The sequence below is a fragment of the Canis lupus genome, chromosome 16, assembly GCF_003254725.2.
Source record: "Canis lupus dingo isolate Sandy chromosome 16, ASM325472v2, whole genome shotgun sequence".
In the NCBI taxonomy this organism is placed as follows: Eukaryota; Metazoa; Chordata; class Mammalia; order Carnivora; family Canidae; genus Canis; species Canis lupus.
The window spans coordinates 34,631,682-34,649,607 of NC_064258.1; the positions used below are offsets into that span (position 1 = coordinate 34,631,682).

The 17,926-nt window shown below is 42.6% G+C and overlaps 1 protein-coding gene and 1 long non-coding RNA gene across 4 annotated transcripts in view; one reads left to right on the forward strand and one right to left on the reverse strand.

The window, feature by feature from the left end:
* Positions 1-17,926, forward strand: part of GSR (glutathione-disulfide reductase) — a 49,690-nt gene that overhangs the window by 10,623 nt on the left and 21,141 nt on the right. For all 3 annotated transcript variants that reach the window (XM_025420558.3, XM_049095290.1, XM_025420473.3), the window contains 4 exons: positions 9,124-9,150; positions 11,807-11,895; positions 13,928-13,997; positions 16,954-17,101. In XM_025420558.3, coding sequence (XP_025276343.1) covers positions 9,124-9,150; positions 11,807-11,895; positions 13,928-13,997; positions 16,954-17,101 — 334 coding nt within the window. The remainder of the gene's footprint in view (positions 1-9,123; positions 9,151-11,806; positions 11,896-13,927; positions 13,998-16,953; positions 17,102-17,926) is intronic.
* LOC125752711 (uncharacterized) lies at positions 1,566-16,958 on the reverse strand. Its single transcript, XR_007402837.1, has 2 exons — positions 15,952-16,958; positions 1,566-3,385 (listed from the first exon to the last, which is right to left on the reverse strand). It is a non-coding gene; the product is annotated as an uncharacterized LOC125752711 (long non-coding RNA).

The following is a 17,926-nucleotide window of genomic DNA, read 5'->3' on the forward strand; positions in this document are numbered from 1 at the left end:
CTATGAATTTTTTTTTTTTAAGATTTTAAAAGATTTTTTAAGATTTTTTAAAAGATTTTAAATAAGATTTTATTTGAGAGGGATCCCTGAGTGGCTCAGTGGTTTAGCGCCTGCCTTCAGCCCGGGGCCTGATCCTAGAGTCCCGGGATCGAGTTCCACATTGGGCTCCCTGCATGAAGCCTGCTTCTCCCTCTGCCTGTGTCTCTGCCTCTCTGTGTGTGTGTCTCTCATGAATAAATTAATAAAATCTTAAAAAAAAAAGATTTTGAGAGAGAGTGAGAGAGAAAATGAGCTGGGTCAGGGTGGGGGAATGGAGGGAGAAGCAGACTCCCCACTGAGCAGGGAGCCTGATGTGGGGCTTGATGCTGGGACTCCGGGATCATGACCTGAACAGAAGGCCAGACGCTCAATGGACTGAGCCACCCAGGCACCCTGAATTTGACATCTGTTTTTTTTTTTTTAGGATTTGATTTATTTATTCATGAGAGAGAGAGAGGCAGAGAGGCAGAGACATAGGCAGAGGGAGAAGCAGGCTCCATGCAGGGAGCCTGATGCGGGACTCAATCCCAGGATCCCGGGATCATGCCCTGAGCTGAAGGCAGATGCTCAACCCTTGAACCACCCCGGCATCCCTGAATTTGAACCATTTTAGGTATCTCATGTAAGTGGAATCATGTAATATTTGACTTATTTCCCTTATTTTAGTATAATGTCCTAAGTTGAATGTGCATTTTTAAATGTACATTTGCATAAAGGAGATCACACACCTTCAGTTTTTTTGTTGTTGTTGTTTTGTTTTTTTAAGATTTTACTTCTTTAAGGGAGAGTGTGTGCACACGCATAACCAGTCAGGGAAGGGCAGAGGGAGAAGCAGGCTCTCCACTGAGCAGGAAGCCTGATGTGGGGCTCCATCCTAGGACCCTGGGATCATGACCTGAGCCAAAGGCAGATGCTTAACCAACTGAGCCACCCACCCAGGTACCCCAATACACCGTCAGTATTGACAGGTAGCCCTCAGAAACAGAAAGTTACCCTAATTTGTTTTGTGGGTTTAGAGTTTCATAAAGTGTGGCACACCTATATTCGTAAGTGCCAAATAAAGGAGTGATCAGAAAGGGTGGGGTTAGTTGAAGTAGGCAAATCCTAATGTTGAAATTGGTCTTTTGATTTACACTGTTGATTGTTTAATTTTTTGCACTAGGATTAGTATGATATTACTTTGCTATCTGCCTTAGAACCCACTAAATCTTCAGAGCCAGAAAAGAAAGGCTGCTTCTGAATCCGTCAGAGGTCCTATTTCTAAGAGGCACTTTGGGCTCAGCGGTTTAGCGCCGCCTTCAGCCCAGGGCCTGATCCTGGAGACATGGGATTGAGTCCCACGTCAGGCTCCCTGCATGGAGCCTGCTTCTCCCTCTGCCTGTGTCTGCCTCTCCCCCCCTCCCGCCCCTACCGTGTCTTTCATGAATAAATAAATCTTTAAAAAAAATAAGAGGCACTTTGAACAAGTCATAGCAGACTATTTCTTATAGAGTGGGATTGAAGGAATTTTGCGGAAAGACTAAAGACCTTATAATTAATAACCATTTATTCACTAGTTATTACAACATTAGATATTAAATTAGGATATAGGATCCTAGATCTTTTTCTTTTGGTGGGGGAGTAGATGTGAGGCCAGATGTTACTCTGAAGCACAGGTGACAGCTGGACTTGCGGATTAACATGTGAAGTAGGGGCAGCCAGCAGGCTTGAAGGACCAAACCCTCAATCTGTGGGAGCTGATGTTATCTCCAGGTAGATAATGTCAGAATTGAGTTAACTGGGGTACCTGGGTGGCTCAGGTCGTGATCCCGGGGTCCTGGGATCAAGTCCTGCCTCAGGCTCCTTGCAGGGAGCCTGCTTCTCCCTCTGCCTGTGTCTCTTCCTCTCTCTCTGTGTCTCATGAATAAATAAATAAAATCTTTTTTTTTTATTATTTTATGATAGTCACAGAGAGAGAGAGAGAGGCAGAGACACAGGCAGAGGGAGAAGCAGGCTCCATGCACCGGGAGCCCGACGTGGGATTCGATCCCGGGTCTCCAGGATCGCGCCCTGGGCCAAAGGCAGGCGCCAAACCGCTGCGCCACCCAGGGATCCCAATAAATAAAATCTTAAAAAAAAAAAAAGATTGAGTTAATTGCTTGATGGCCTGGAAAATTTTACACACTTTGGAGTTGGCATCAGTGTTGTACAGGCCAAGGGCCTTTAGTCACTGTTGGTGTGAAGCTGATGAAACTTGACAAAGACAGAGATCTTTGTTCTGCTTGCCTACTTATTCCAACTCCTAGGACAGTCATTCATTCATTAAGTGGGTATTCAGTATAGAGTTGCTGAAAGAATGAGTTGATGAATTGATAGGGTTTTGGTAGTGAATGATGACTGGTTCATCAGACTCTCCGTGTTCCTTCCCCATATTCATCTTGAACTAGATGGTAGGATGCAAAACAGGAATCTGAAGACTAGTCTGTGACAGGAGACAGAAGGGGTAACCAAAAGGAAGTTTACGGTTAAGCACAGGTGGCATTCTTGACAGGTGCAGTTGTCAATGGAACAAACCCTTGTTTTACCACCAACATGGGCAATGGGAAGTTTTTACTTAATTTCAGCTGAACTGAAGGTGAGAGAGCCCAGCCTATAAAAATGGTAAAGTGCGGGATCCCTGGGTGGCGCAGCGGTTTAGCGCCTGCCTTTGGCCCAGGGCGCGATCCTGGAGACCTGGGATCAAATCCCACGTCGGGCTCCCGGTGCATGGAGCCTGCTTCTCTCTCTGCCTATGTCTCTGCCTCTCTCTCTCTCTGTGTGACTATCATAAATAAATAAAAATTAAAAAAAAAAGGTAAAGTGCCTGAATGCTGCCACATGTATCATCGGACTCTTTACACGTTCTGTCCCTATTGGGAGAGGCCCCTGTCTTTACTGTGAGTGGATGCTGGCAGGCCGATGGGACAGGGAGTTCTTAGAGACGGATTGTCAGATTGCAAAGGAGACAAAGCTACCGGAGTGTCTCTGGCATTGGGTGTACTCAGGAGTTGGAGAAACTTGTCTCTAAGGCTTATTGTTAGTTAATGCCCCCCTAGGGAATGAGGGCTCTGCAGGGAAATTTGCCAGGTGGCGAGTGTTGTTTCAGGTCTTATTGGCTGTGTGCGCCCTTGGAGAGTCAGTGTCCTGAGAACCCATCATCGTGGTGTGCCAGCCTGGGAGACAAGCTTTATGCCATCAGTTGATTCATTCCTGAAGGGAGCCAGCCACCAGGGACGTTTATCTCCTCTCTTTTCAGTAAGCCTTTTGTGAGCTTGGGGATCTAGCAGAGTGCAGAAATAATTCAGGGGAGTCAATCTCATCGTCAGATCTATTATAAATGAGAAAAGAGGTGCTTTATTTGCATTATCTCTCATCTTCTCAAAACCTCTATTATATATTACCATTCCCATTTTATGGACTTAAGAAACTGAGCTCAGACATTTAGAAATTTACCCACCAACAGCCAGTAAATGGGAGGGAAGGTTGGGATTCAAACTCATGTCTGTCTGACTCTATGCTTGTGTTCTTTCTGATGACCTAAGGCACTTGTCAGCTAGAGAGGAATAAGGTCGAACATGACCGTACAGAGCTTTCCACCCCTGGCTTCCTCAGCTCGTTTGATAACTAAAAGCTGTTTTCATCCTCACAACTGGCCATCAGTTGTGTTGTGCCGAAGTGTAACTAGGCTTGTAAAACCAGTGGAAAGCCCTAGAGGCCTATTAATAGGAGCTGCCAAAATAAATAAATAGATTGTATCTCCTCTCAATCTCTCTCTCTCTCTCTCTAAGATTATTTGAGAGAGAGAGCAAGCGAGAGAGAGGGAGAAAAACAGACTCCATGCTGATTGGGGAGCCGAACACAAGTCTTTATCCCAGGACCCCAAGATCATGATTTGAACTGAAATCAAGTCAGCCACTTAAACTAACTGACCCACCTAGGCACCTCAGGGCGAGTTATATTTCAAGGTCATGGGTTTCTTTTCCATTATAGCCCCAATCACAGACCCAAAGTATACTGTGGTCTCCTTGGCTCAAGAAGGTCACAATTATCCTCTCCCTCAAGATTTCTAGCCCAAGGCTTCAAAATTGTAGGGAATGGGGGCTCCTGGATGGCACAGTTGGTTAAGCATCTGAATCTTGGGAGGCCCGGGCAGTCGATGGCGTCCGCGATGGCCCTTTGGAGCTGAGGCTGGCCCGGGCCTTCCTTGCAGGGGTCAGGAGAGGCTAACTGACGGTGGCGGGGGAGGGGGGGCGAAGGCCACCCAAGATGGGCAGTGGAGGCTCGTCACTGTCACCTTCAGGCCGACCACCCGCCGCTTCTAGCTCCCTTCCCGTGGGCCCATCTTGATTTTGGCTCAGGTCATGATCTCAGAGTCTAAGATTGAGCCCCAGGTCAGGCTCCAGGCTCCAGGCTCAGCATGGAGTCTGCTTGAGATTCTGTCTCCCTCTCCCACTTGTTCTCTCTCTCTTTCTAAAATAAACAAACATTAAGGAAGAAAACACCATGAAATTTTAGGGATTGGAGTGATTCTGCTGCTGCTGCCCCTTGAGTTAACATCTTGGATAGGCTGAGACTCTGTTTGGAACTGTAGGTTCCATGAGAACAGGGACTAACTATACCTATTGAGGGCTTTGTTTTACATAATGCCTGACGCAAGTGAATGAATGCTTGATCAATACTTCTTTTTTTTTTTAAGATTTATTTTATTTATTTATGATAGAGAGAGAGGCAGAGACACAGGAGGAGGGAGAAGCAGGCTTCATGCCAGGAGCCCAACGTGGGACTCAATCCCGGGACTCCAGGATCGTGCTCTGGGCCAAAGGCAGGCACTAAACCACTGAGCCACCCAGGGATCCCCTTGATCAGTATTTCTGAATGAATGAATGGTTGCAAGTTAAAATGTTTTAGAAGGCAAAAAAGGCAGAAACTTCTAAAAAGTAAACCAAAGTTAGTCATAACATTTGGCACCAATGAAAGTCAGGCCATCTTGGCCCTTAGAAGTAAAAGCCTGTCCCAAAGTTTTTTTTTTTATTTTTTTTTAATTTTAATTGCCTTAAGTAACTTATAGATATCATCAGATGTACATGAAGAATAAATTGATGATGCCTGAGAGTGGTTCAGAACAGTTAGTACCTTAAGATAATTTAAATTGCTTTTAGAGGTTCCTGGGAAGCTGGAGACGGTTGACTATAGGACAAATACAGTGTATTTATTTCGTGTGTTGAAATCATCTCTGCTTTTGGAGAAATTAGTTTTGGAGTCTGTCATCATTGAAGCCTCTTAGTGAATGTAAGCTTTGAACTGCAGAGTGTAGAGATGTGGATAGACAGAACCAGGAAGCACTCTGCCTGCCAAATGAACTGGAAAAGGCAAGTCTGATGATAAAATCTTTCTCACAATGGGCTGGGATTCAGCTGGCTTCCTCTCTTCTACCACATGGGAAGCACCTGTCCTCCTCTTAGAATTGGCTCATTCCATCTATTCTCCTAACTCAGATACTTGGGAGTTGAGAAATAGCATGTCCTCTGCTTAGACAGATGGCAGGGCAGTGTAGGGAGAAAGCCATAAATTATTCTACTTGCTAATATAAAGTACTTTCTGAATAGCCTGCTTGTAATGCTATTGTAGGTGTGATTCCTGTATTTTATGAGGCTTGAATTCTGCACCCTCTTAATCCTGTGAGTTCCCACTTCTATTGCCTTCTGAAACCTCACTATAGCAAGAGCTCATAAAAGATCCAAGTCCACAATGACCTGTCTCTTTCTAGGAGAAAAACCTCCAAATGACTGATAGCTTGAAATTGTATGGAAACATAACTCTCACTCCTTTATAATTCCTGAGTGCAATATAATAGGATTATAATGAAATTGCAGGTAGGTATGCTGCTAGCAAGCAGCATGTGGAGCAACTAGAGTAATAGCAGGTGACTGTTCATAAGACCTTCTTTTTCAAATATACGAGATCTTAATGAGATTTGGGCAGGATTTTTACTCTAGCATTTCATATAAAGTCCCTTGTCAAGTGCGTATATAGTTCAGACCACAGGATGCCCAGAAAATATTCTGTGAGAGATAGGCTTGTGGGGTTCCTGGGTGGCTCAGTTGGTTGGGTGTCTTCAGCTCAGATCATGGTCCTGGGATCCTGGGATTGAGCCCAGCATCTGGCTCCCTGCTCAACGGGGAGTCTGCATCTCACCCTCCACCTGCTTGTGCTCTCTCTCTCTGTCAAATAAATACAATCTTAAAAAAAAAAAAAAGTACTTATAGGGAGCCAACCTAATTCCTCAGGGTCATGATCAGCAGATCTGCAAGCACCTAGTATAAATTATGTCCAGAAGACACCAGTATTTAAATATTTAGTCTTTACTCCATGCCAATAGGCATGAGGGAACATAACTGACTTTTTTAAGGATATACAGTTGAGACCTCATTTAAATCTCATAACTTCAGGGGCACCTGGACTTTTGATTTCGGCTTGGATCATAATCTCAGGGTTGTGAGATCGAGCTCCATGTCAGGCTCTGTGCTGGGTATGGAGCCTGCTTAAGATTCTCTTCCTCTCCATCTGCTCCCACCACCCCCTCCTGTCCCCGCTGTGCTCCTTCTCTCTAAAAGAATTTTTAAAAGTCTTATAACTTCATTGTAATTCCCAATATGTCACCAATACCTCCTAGGCAATATTTTAAGATTAAAGGGTATCTGCAATACATATTATATGACAGGTTTCCAGAGCTGAGGGGGTCTCTAATTTGCCCCTCAAAAGAGTAGGGAAGCCCAGGTGGCTCAGCGGTTTAGTATCGCCTTAACCCTGGGGCCTGATCCTGGAGACCGGGATCGACTCCCACATCAGGCTCCCTGCATGGAGCCTGCTTCTCCCTCTGCCTGTGTCTCTGCCTCTCTCTCTGTGTGTCTCTTATGAATAAATAAAATCTTAAAAAACAAACAAAAGTGTGAGAGTCTAGTTTTCCTTCTGCAACCAGCTCCTCTGCTAAGATATACCCAGTGTGCAACCATTTAGCTGAGTACAAATTTCCTCATCTTTGGGGCAGTTTTAATCAGTTTTACTGGGGACCCTGGGTGGCTCAGTCAGTTAACCATCTGCCTTTGGCTCAGGTCATGAGTCCTGGGGATCGAGCCCTACATCAGGCTCCTTGCTCATCCGGGAGTCTGCTTCTTTCCTGCCTCTGCTTGCTGTTCCCTGTGTTTGTGCTCTGTCTCTCGTTTTCTTTCTCTCTAATAAATAAGTAAAGTCTTTTTTTTAAATCACTTTTACTCTTTATTTTTTTATTGAATTCATTTAACGTGGGATCCCTGGGTGGCTCAGCGGTTTAGCGCCTGCCTTTGGCCCAGGGCCTGATCCTGGAGTCCCGGGGATCGAGTCCCACATTGGGCTCCCTGCATGGAGCCTGTTTCGCCTTCTGCCTGTGTCTCTGCCTCTCTCTCTCTGGGTCTCTCATGAATAAATAAATAAAATCTTAAAAAAAATTGAATTCATTTAACGTGTAACATTTGTGGAAGTTTAAGGTATACAGCATGTTACTTTGATACATTTATATATTATAATGTGATCTTCAATGTAATGATATTTATCACAGTACATAATTATATACAATATTATGGTCTATATTATAATTAATCTTACTCTTACACTCTTAATCTTACGCTTTTTTTCCATGTTATAAATTTTAGCATGCAATCAAAAGGAAATAAACAGATGTAAACAAAAATTTGTGTGTAAATATATATCACAGCTTGGTTTTTTTTTTTTTTTTAAATATTTTTTTTTTTAATTTTTTTTTAAATTTTTTATTTATTTATGATAGTCACAGAGAGAGAGAGAGGCAGAGACACAGGCAGAGGGAGAAGCAGGCTCCATGCACCGGGAGCCTGACGTGGGATTCGATCCCGGGTCTCCAGGATCGCGCCCTGGGCCAAAGGCAGGCGCCAAACCGCTGCGCCACCCAGGGATCCCTCACAGCTTGTTTACAGGGACTGATGAGAAGAATTTGCCTTTAGTCTGAGGGGTATGAATAGTTGTTTTCTTAAACAATTGGCTAGTTTTTTTGTGAAATCTTAACAACTGTTTGTTTTCCTTTGTGTTTTGGCAGCTAGAAGGCTAAGGATCAAATTTGTGGTCTGTCTCTATCAAGTATATAAACATGGATATATATCAGCATTCATTCATTCATTTGTTTACTTATTTATTTAAAGATTTTTTTTTTTTTTATTCATGAGACACACAGAATGAAGCAGAGACAAAGGCAGAGGGAGAAGCAGGCGCCCTGTGGGGAGCCCAATGTAGGACTCGATCCCAGGTCTCCAGGACCTGGTCTGGAGGCAGGCGTTAAACCGCTGAGCCACCCAGGGATCCCCTCAGCATGCATGTGTGTGTGTGTATGGACACACACACACACACATATACAGATGTATATACATACATAAATACATACATATATACGTATATAATAGCATAGATGAACCTTACTGCTTGATTCTTCGTTGTCCTTTGGTCCTGAAAATGAATGTAGATTTCTGCTAGAGATTTTTCCAAAGGGGCATTCTGAGGGTTTTGCCCAGCATATACCAGAATAAGTTTCCCAGAAATCCTCTAGATTAGCTGCTCAGATGTTTCAATTGCCCTTATTCAGCTGGTGGGTCCTCTTCTTGCTGCTGTTTCTCTCTCTGACTTATACCAACCCTGCCCTGCATGGCGCCATGGACATGGAATTAATTTCTCTCTTTTTCTCAGTGACTATTTTTCTTGGGAAGATGCTGATGAATAAAATTTTCTGCCTCATCATGTAAGAAAAAGAACATATCTTGGGCAGGCTTTGTGGCTGCCTCTGCCTGTGTCTCTGCCCCCCCCCCCCATGAATAAATAAATTTTAAAAAATTAAAAAAAAAACATATCTTTAACAACTCTGTAATAGAAAAAAGAAAGTACCTGTAGATTGTGACTTAGAACTTAAGGAAATCTCCTGGGTTGATGCTTGGGGTTCATTTCTTAAAGGTTTATGTGATGATTTGAGTTTAATATTCTTAAAATTTGTTCCTTTTTCCCCCCTAGGTGAATGTTGGATGTGTACCCAAAAAGGTAGAATTTTTATTTCTTCTTCCTTTCATACTCCTTTTACATATTTGATAAAGAAATGTATTGTTTATTAGCTTAGAGTGAGTGAGCGAGATTATATCTAGGTCCATTAATTAGGACTGGTCAATCTGTGCGGGATTGCTTTTTCTCAATTTAATTTACTGAATGGAATCTTTATAAGTATTCCCATTTAATTCTGTAGCCTCATGGATTCTCTTAACTGTGGTGATTTTCACTCCTAGTATCTGTGGTACAGGGCACACTGAATGAACTTGTCCTTTACCTGTGACAAAAGAGGAAGAAATGGAAACTCTTATTTCCAAAAGCTGCATCTTGCTTATACTGGCAAATTATTTTAACTCTACATTTAAATGTGCTTTCAAAACATGTTATAATCCTAAATTTAGAACCTTTTGTTACTGAGATTTCATTTTAAACTGGCTTTTTTTTTTTTTTTTGGTAACAGGTAAGCAAATGTTCCTAATCTCATCAGTGACACATACCTGAGTATAATGGCAGAAGGGTTTTTTATAATCTCTTCCCTAGTATAAGTAGGTGGGGTTTGGGTTTGGGTGTGTGTTTGGGGGGGGGGTGTGAGTGTGTGGGTGTTTTATCATAGGAAAGTTTCTTTTTTCTGTGGGACACTTTTCCTCAATTATTTTCTTTCCCTTTGGTCTTTGATTTTGGAATATGTTTTAATTGGAGTCATGCAATTATGATACATGAATTATGTAAATCAGTTATAAGGTGGTTTTATGTAGTTTAAACCAGTTATGGTAGAAAATCTGTTGATTGGTGCTACCTCATTATTTAAAAATATTATCTGGGCATAATAGTAGCCTGAGATTGTAATATTTTGTTCCCATATATTATATGTCATTTATTTCTTCTGTTCTGATGATACATGCAGGAAACTTACCTAATATTTTCATAGGGCTCTACTGACTTCAAAGCGCTTTTGCATTTTTGAAGATCAGTTGGTAATTGCCTCTTGTTTTCTAGAACAGCCTGAAGCCTGGAGTAACTGCCCTCTAGAAGGGTGTAGAGTGAGACAGCAGTAGAAAAGGAATCAGATGGATAGGCCTGCTACTACCCTCATTAGGATGAGCCTAGAAGTCCAATGTAGTTCATATAGAGCACCTTCTCCAGAGGGTGTCTGATGCTGTAGCATCATATATAACATGAATTGGAAAAGAATAAATATGATACCAGGACACCTGCGTGGTTTAGTGGTTGAGCGTCTGCCTTCAGCTCAGGGCGTGATCCCAGTGTTCCGGGATCGAGTTCTGCATTGGGCTCCCCACAGGGAGCCTGCTTCTCCCTCTGCCTGTGTCTCTGCCTCTCTCTCTGTCTCTCATAAATAAATAAAATCTTTAAAAATAAATAAATGAGCATAATACCTCATGACGAGATGCTGTATAGTGTTTATTAAAATAACTTATTTTGTAGTATTGACAAACCTTTCATATGTATTATTTAAGATAAACAATCTAGCGGATAAAATGGTTAATTTTGTATCATGAATTTCACCTCAATTTTAAAAAAGGAGCAGAGTCCAACAGGGTCATCGCTTCTTCATCTTTAGACATAAAGGGAGAACAGTACAAAGAAGGAATCTAAGGCTTGTCAAAAATGGAGTCTCAGGCTTGTCTGACAAAAATGATAGTTTGTCATCTAGAGTTTTGGCTGCCAACTTGAATTCAGTCATCATGATGATCAGTCGGCATAAAAGGCCTTTACAGATGTTAGGCTACATTCCTCAGAGATGCAACAAACCTTTGAGTTCCAGGTGTCTGATTACACAGGTCCTTAAAAGGACATGTTCGTAGGTACCGAGTTTATGATAGGAATTCATTCTCTTAAGGTTTTTAGTCCTCATCCTGATCCCATAGCTTCTTCTAAATCACTTTACTATAAATATAAAGCTGCAGATGCAGTTCCATTTCCTAGAACTAATCACAGAAGATAGGGCTTCAACAAATCTGAAAATGTAAGCAATAATAAAATTTTTTAAAGATTTATGTATTCATGAGAGACACATAGAGAGAGGCCGAGACATAGGCAGAGGAAGAAGCAGGCTACCTGCAGAGAGCCCAGTGTGAGACTCGATCCTGGGATCTGGGATCACCCTGAGCCAAAGGCAGATGCTCAATCACTGAGCCACCCAGGTGTCCCAGCAATAATAAATTTTACCGGAAGGCTTGGGAGGTTTATAGCATCCTGCCTCTATAGGGTTTTTTTTTTTTTTTTTAAGATTTTATTTATTCATAGAGACAGAGAGAGAGGGGCAGAGACACAGGCAGAGGGAGAAGCAGGCTCCACACAGGGAGCCCGACGCGGGACTCAATCCCGGGTCTCCAGGATCACACCCTAGGCTGCAGGCGGCGCCAAACCGCTGCGCCACCAGGGCTGCCCTATAGGGTTTATAATGTAGAGAATTTAATAGAAATAATTCCCCACGACATTTAGCCGCTTCCCTGCAAAATCTGTCTGGTCATATTTCTGAACTTTTCAAATGTTTAGTTTTGTTTTTAGTTTAAAGTTCATTATTTTTATTTGCCATTATATAGTTACCTTTCATACAGGATTTCTTTTTTTTCTCAGGACTCATGTACTACTGTTGTGGCTACTTTTTTTTTTCTTTTTCTTTTTTTTACAGGTAATGTGGAACACAGCTGTCCACTCTGAATTCATGCATGATCACGTTGATTATGGCTTTCAAAGTTGTGAGAGCAAATTCAATTGGCGGTAAGAGTTAATGCTCAGAGGGCTCTGTTTACAAATATAAATATTTTTCTTTCATGATTAAATGAACCATAAACATTTTGGGTGGGTGTTACAGTGGTAAAATCTATATAACCTAAACTTTGGAGGTGATCCATGTATCTGTGGCCTAGCTTGTGATGCTAGTTTTACAGGTATATGCTTCTCTCTAAACTCCTCAAGTTGCGTACAGTAAATATGTACAGTTTTTTGTATGTTGGTCTTACCTCAATAAATGATTTTCAAATACACACAGGGTCCATTTTAGTTATTTTTAAGTTGTCAATACAAAGTCATTAAGTACATTCCTAGGGGGATGCCTGGGTGGCTCAGCAGTTGAGCATCTGCCTTCAGCTCAGGGCATGATCCCGGGGGTCCTGGGGTCTACTCCTGCATTGGGCTCCTGGCAAGGAGCCTGCTTCTGCCTCTGCCTATGTCTCTGCCTCTCTGTGTGTGTGTCTCATGAATAAATAAATAAAATTTTTTAAAAAGAAAAAAAAAGTACATTCCTAGTGATGTGCAACCATCACCACCACCCCTTTTGAGAACTTTTCCATGGTTCAGAGCAGAAACAAAGGGTTTGTTAGATAAGAACCCCTTCTCTCCCCGGTATCACTATCCTACCTCCTGTCTCAATGAATTTGCCTATTTTAGGTACTGCATACGATATTTGTCCTTTTATGCCTGGCTTATTTCACTTAGCATATTGTTTAGAGAATTTATCCACGTTGTGGCATGTGTCAGAACTTCATTCCCTTGCAAGGCTGAAAAATATTCTCTTGTGTTCAGACCACATTTTGTTTGTTTATCCATTCATCCTTCAGTGGACTTCAAGGTGGTTTCTACCTTTTGTCTACTGTGAATATTGCTGCTGTGAACATTGATCCACAAGTCCCTGCTTTCAGTTCTTTCAGGTCTATACCTTGAAGTGAAATTGCTGGTTCAGATGGCAATTTTATTATTATTTTTTTAATTTTTATTTTTTCCCCACTTCCTCAAATGACAATTTCATGTTTAACTTTTTTTTTTAAGATTTTATTTAGGGGATCCCTGGGTGGCGCAACAGTTTAGTGCCTGCCTTTGGCCCAGGCCGCGATCCTGGAGACCCGGGATCGAATCCCACATCGGGCTCCCGGTGCATGGAGCCTGCTTCTCCCTCTGCCTATGTCTCTGCCTCTCTCTCTCTCTCTCTGTGACTATCATAAATAAATAAAAATTAAAAAAAAAAAAGATTTTATTTATTTGGGATCCCTGGGTGGCACAGCGGTTTGGTGCCTGCCTTTGGCCCAGGGCGCGATCCTGGAGACCCGGGATCGAATCCCACGTCGGGCTCCCGGTGCATGGAGCCTGCTTCTCCCTCTGCCTGTGTCTCTGCCTCTCTCTCTCTCTCTCTCTCTCTCTCTCTCTCTCTCTCTCTCTGTGTGACTATCATAAATAAATTAATTAAAAAAAAAGATTTTATTTATTTATTCATGAAAGACATAGAGAAAGGCAGAGACACAGGCAGAGGGAGAAACAGGCTCCACGCAAGGAGACCGATGTGGAACTCGATCCCGGGTCTGCAAGATCATGCCCTGAGCCGAAGGCAGACGTTCAACTGCTGAGCCACCCAGGCATCCCTCATGTTTAACTGTAAGGAACTGCCATGAACTTTTAGAAGCCATCAAATTTTCAAAAATTTGCAAATCCAATCATTTATTCAACACATATTTATTGACTAGCCACTCAGTACTAGGCACTGTGCCAAAGCAACTCTCCCTGTCTTCTCTGCAGAAAGAAATCCACATACTGTGGATGCCACCTGAACATGTCCCTGGAATAAGGGTTCTCTATGTGTGGCAGGGCAGACGGACACAGGGGAAAGGGCAGCTGCCTTCAGATATACTCACCCATGGGGTTCTCGTTGACTGTTCTGTGTGTGATTCTCTGCTGACAGAGTGTTCAGGGACAGGTGCCCCAGTAACTAACTAAAAGGAGAGAATCCTGTTTCTCAGTACTGACTCAAGTTTCACTGCAGGGTTATAAAGGAAAAGCGTGATGCCTACGTGAGCCGCCTAAATACCATCTATCAGAATAATCTAACTAAGGTGAGTGTTCTGGGTTTGGAACTTTGAGAAGGAGCTGTTGTCTCTGCTGGAGTAGGTTATCAGTCTGGCTAGACAAAAACATAGCCTTTGCACATATTTCTTGTTGTTTCTTTTATTTCTTTTGCAATTAATGATTTTGAACAAGTCTGTGACTCAGTAGGCCTGTCTTTTTTCTACAGAGTGGGCAGTGCATACCATGATTGGTAGACCAGGTCTCACATGATGGCTGCGCCTTGAATAGGTCTGGCCTGCAGTTAGTTCTAGAAACCAAAAATATAAGAGACTGATTTAGGGACACCTGGGTGGCTCAGTGGTTGAGCATCTGCCTTCAGCTCAGGGCTTGATCCCAGGTCTGAGGATCGAGCCTGCGTCAGACTCCCTGCAAGGAGCCTGCTTCTCCCTCTGGCTAGGTTTCTGCTTCTCTCATGAATATATAAAATATTTTTTAAAAATAAATAAATGTATTTAAAAAAAATAAGAGCCTGATTTATATATAAATCAGCATTTATATAACAGCATGCCAGCTTATTAATTAAAATCAGAAGTACTGCCTGGCTGGAAACCTTCCATTGTTCATTTGCTCACAGCAATCTCGTCCTTGGCTACTTATACTCAAGAGAAAATTATGGTTCAGAAGGTTGCTTTTGTGAATGAAGTCTGATCAAGAACATGGGGCAAAGGTGTGTTTACCTTCAGCAAATATATATTGTCCTTTGCTGGTCTGAGGCTTTTTTCTGCCTTGGTGCTTAAATGTCATACTTCTTCCCCTAGGGGCTACTGGAGACATCGACAAACAGTGTACCAGCCAGCTGTCCTTCTTGACAGCATATGTCAGCCCACCCTTCATTTGCCTTTGTGGTTTCACTTTGCAATTTCTAAGATTTCTGCCTAGCTTTTTTTTTTTTTTTAAGATTTTTTATTTGTCTATTCATAGAGACACAGAGAGAGAGAGAGAGAGAGGCAGAGACACAGGCAGAGGGAGAAGCAGGCTCCACGCAACAAGCCTGATGTGGGACTCGATCCCGGGTCTCCAGGATCACACCCCGAGCTGCAGGCGGCTCCAAACCACTGCGCCACCAGGGCTGCCCTCTGCCTAGCTTAGATTGTATTTAGATCAGTAGGTTGTTGGTGCTATTTGAGCCACCATCATCTGATTGGCAGCATGTTTATAAACCAACTTTTAGGGTGAATTAGTTCTATAAATGGCTCATGTATTTTTATATTGATTCTTGTTCATGGGTTTATTTTTTGGAGAGTGATATTTTCTGACCTTTATCACCAGTTCAAGGGGGAATGTTGGGGGGCCTTCACCCCCCTTTGCACTGCTGACAAGAGATTTTAAGACTGTTAGACATGACCACAGAAGTACTACTAGCTATATACTAAAACACCGACATCAATTTTTAAAGATTTTTTATTAATTTGTTTTTAAATATTTTATTTATTTATTCATGAGAGACACAGAGAAAAAGGCAGAGACATAGGCACAGGGAGAAGCAGGCTCCCTGCAGGGAGCCCAATGCTGGACTTCATCCCAGGACCCCGGGATCATGCCCTGAGCCAAAGGCAGATGCTCAACCACTGAGCCACCCAAGTGACCCTCAGTTTTTTTTTTTTTCAAATGGAGCAAGCTAAAACACTTTTGCCAAAGAGCTAGGAAAATTGCTCAGGGAACAGCTTTTTTTTTTTTTTAATCACAAAATTTTTTTTAAAGATTTTATTTATTTATTCATGAGAGATGCACACACACACACAGAGGCAGAGACACAGGCAGAGGGAGAAGCAGGCTCCATGCAGGGAACCCGACGTGGGACTCGATCCCAGGTCTCTAGGATCACACCCCAGGCTGCAGGCAGCGCCAAACTGCTGCGCCACCAGGGCTGCCCAATATTCACAAATGTTGGTGTGTAGTCGAACTTACTGTGTGTGACCTCATGAGAAAGGAATTACTTACTGTCGATCCAGAAATTCTGAGTAGAAAAGGCAGCTTTCTGTCACATATCTTAGGAAATGAAAATAAAAATTGTATCAGTTCCTCCACCAAATGATTACTATTGCCAGTTGACGCATACCCCCTCTTTATCTAGCATCCTATGGGAAACCGGTTGTTCCCTCCTGAGGAGGGTTTTTCTTGTAGCTTCTGGCACTGATCTTGATTTAGCTTGGTTAAGCAGAGCATCTGTAGAATAGGCCTGATAGGCTGTTTGGGAAGAAGGAAATGACTTAATTCCAAACGAAGCATTTTCTGGAATGTTGAAACATGCTATTTTGTGATCAGGCAATTCCACTATCACGATTCCACTATCCTGGTTAAGTTGCCTAGATTTGCTTGTCCATACATAAATGTGTCATGGCTTCAGAAGCTTGCCCGCAATCCCCAGATGGAGCCCCTGGCACAGAGGGTGCCCCAGTCTGAATTCTCAACATCTCTAGCATAGAACTTCATTTTTGAGGTATTTTGTGGTGTTCTTCCATCTGGTTTAAGAAAACAGAAGCATTGCATTTTCCTCCGTTGGCCAGAGTGTTTCTCTTTTTGCCTCCACTTCCTTCACCTTTATCCTTTTGTCTTTCTCAGACTTTTCTCCCTCTTCTAGACATAAAATTCTTCAGTGTGATTTCATTACAAATGAGGAGGACTTTCTCAACTCCTGGGGACAGAAATGTAATGTTTTTCCCTGTGGAGGTGATTTGCACATGTTTTTTGGTCCCTGGATTTGGGCCCAAGATAGCATCTTTTATTTCTTCTTATGGTATGCTTCCTTCATTGAATGGCAACCGCCTTACCTAAGGATCAATGAACAGAAATTCTACAGAAACTCAGACATTAGAGAGCTGTCTTGGGATCAGCAAACTTAAAATCCAAATCCTCCGTAGAGAAATGGGAAGAGCTTATACGTTGCCACAGGTGTTTTTCTTTTATCACGAGAACAGACTAATGTTGCGGTTCCTTCTCCAGTCCCATATAGAAATCATCCATGGCCATGCGGCATTCACGTGTGATTCTGAGCCCACAATAGAGGTCAATGGGAACAAATACACTGCCCCTCATATCCTGATTGCCACAGGCGGCGTGCCCTCCCGTCCTCAGGAGAGCCAGATCCCTGGTAAGTCTTGTTGTTAATAGTCAAGCGGAGTTTACTGTTGTCTTTAACCTATTACAGTCCATGCCAGGGGATCTGTCTGAACCAGTTCTTTCTCTTGGACAAGGCCACACGGCCCTGAGAGGTCTCTGCAGAACCGAAATGTAATTGGCTTAACTGGTGCCCAGCATTGGGACTGAGAAAGGTATCTCTTCCAGCTCCAAGCTCACACTGACTACAGGTAACACAAGGAGAAAAATCAGGGAAGAGTCTCATCCTTTCCTTCTCAGCATGACAGATCACCTGCCTGAGTTTGTCACATGGGTTGTTATTTGTTAGACATGTTCTGTAGTTACTATTTTGTTCAAGAAGGTGAAATCTTGTAGGGATGTAACTTAATGACTTATTAAGCCTTCTTTGTATGCATAGTTTTCTCATATAGAGAATGATAAAATTAAAGCAGTAAGGAATTCCAGATAGTCATATTTGCTGTTACATTTTATGCACACAGGGATAAACCATGAACATACTACCTTATTCTCACATAAGAAACGTGGTTCATGGACAGTTGCGTGGCTCACTGGTTTAGTGCCACCTTCAACCCAGGGCGTGATCCTGGAGACCTGGGATCGAGTCCCACGTCGGGCTCCCTGCATGGAGCCTGCTTCTCCCTCTGCCTGTGTCTCTGCTTCTCCCTCTTTCTCTCTGTGTCTCTCATGAGTAAATAAATAAAATCTTAAAAAAAAAAAAGAAAGAAACATGGTTCATGTCTTTCTCCCTAACTAGATTATAAGGTCTTTTTTTGAGTGTATATGCATTTATGTATTTTGTTCCCTTAGGGGAGAGGAT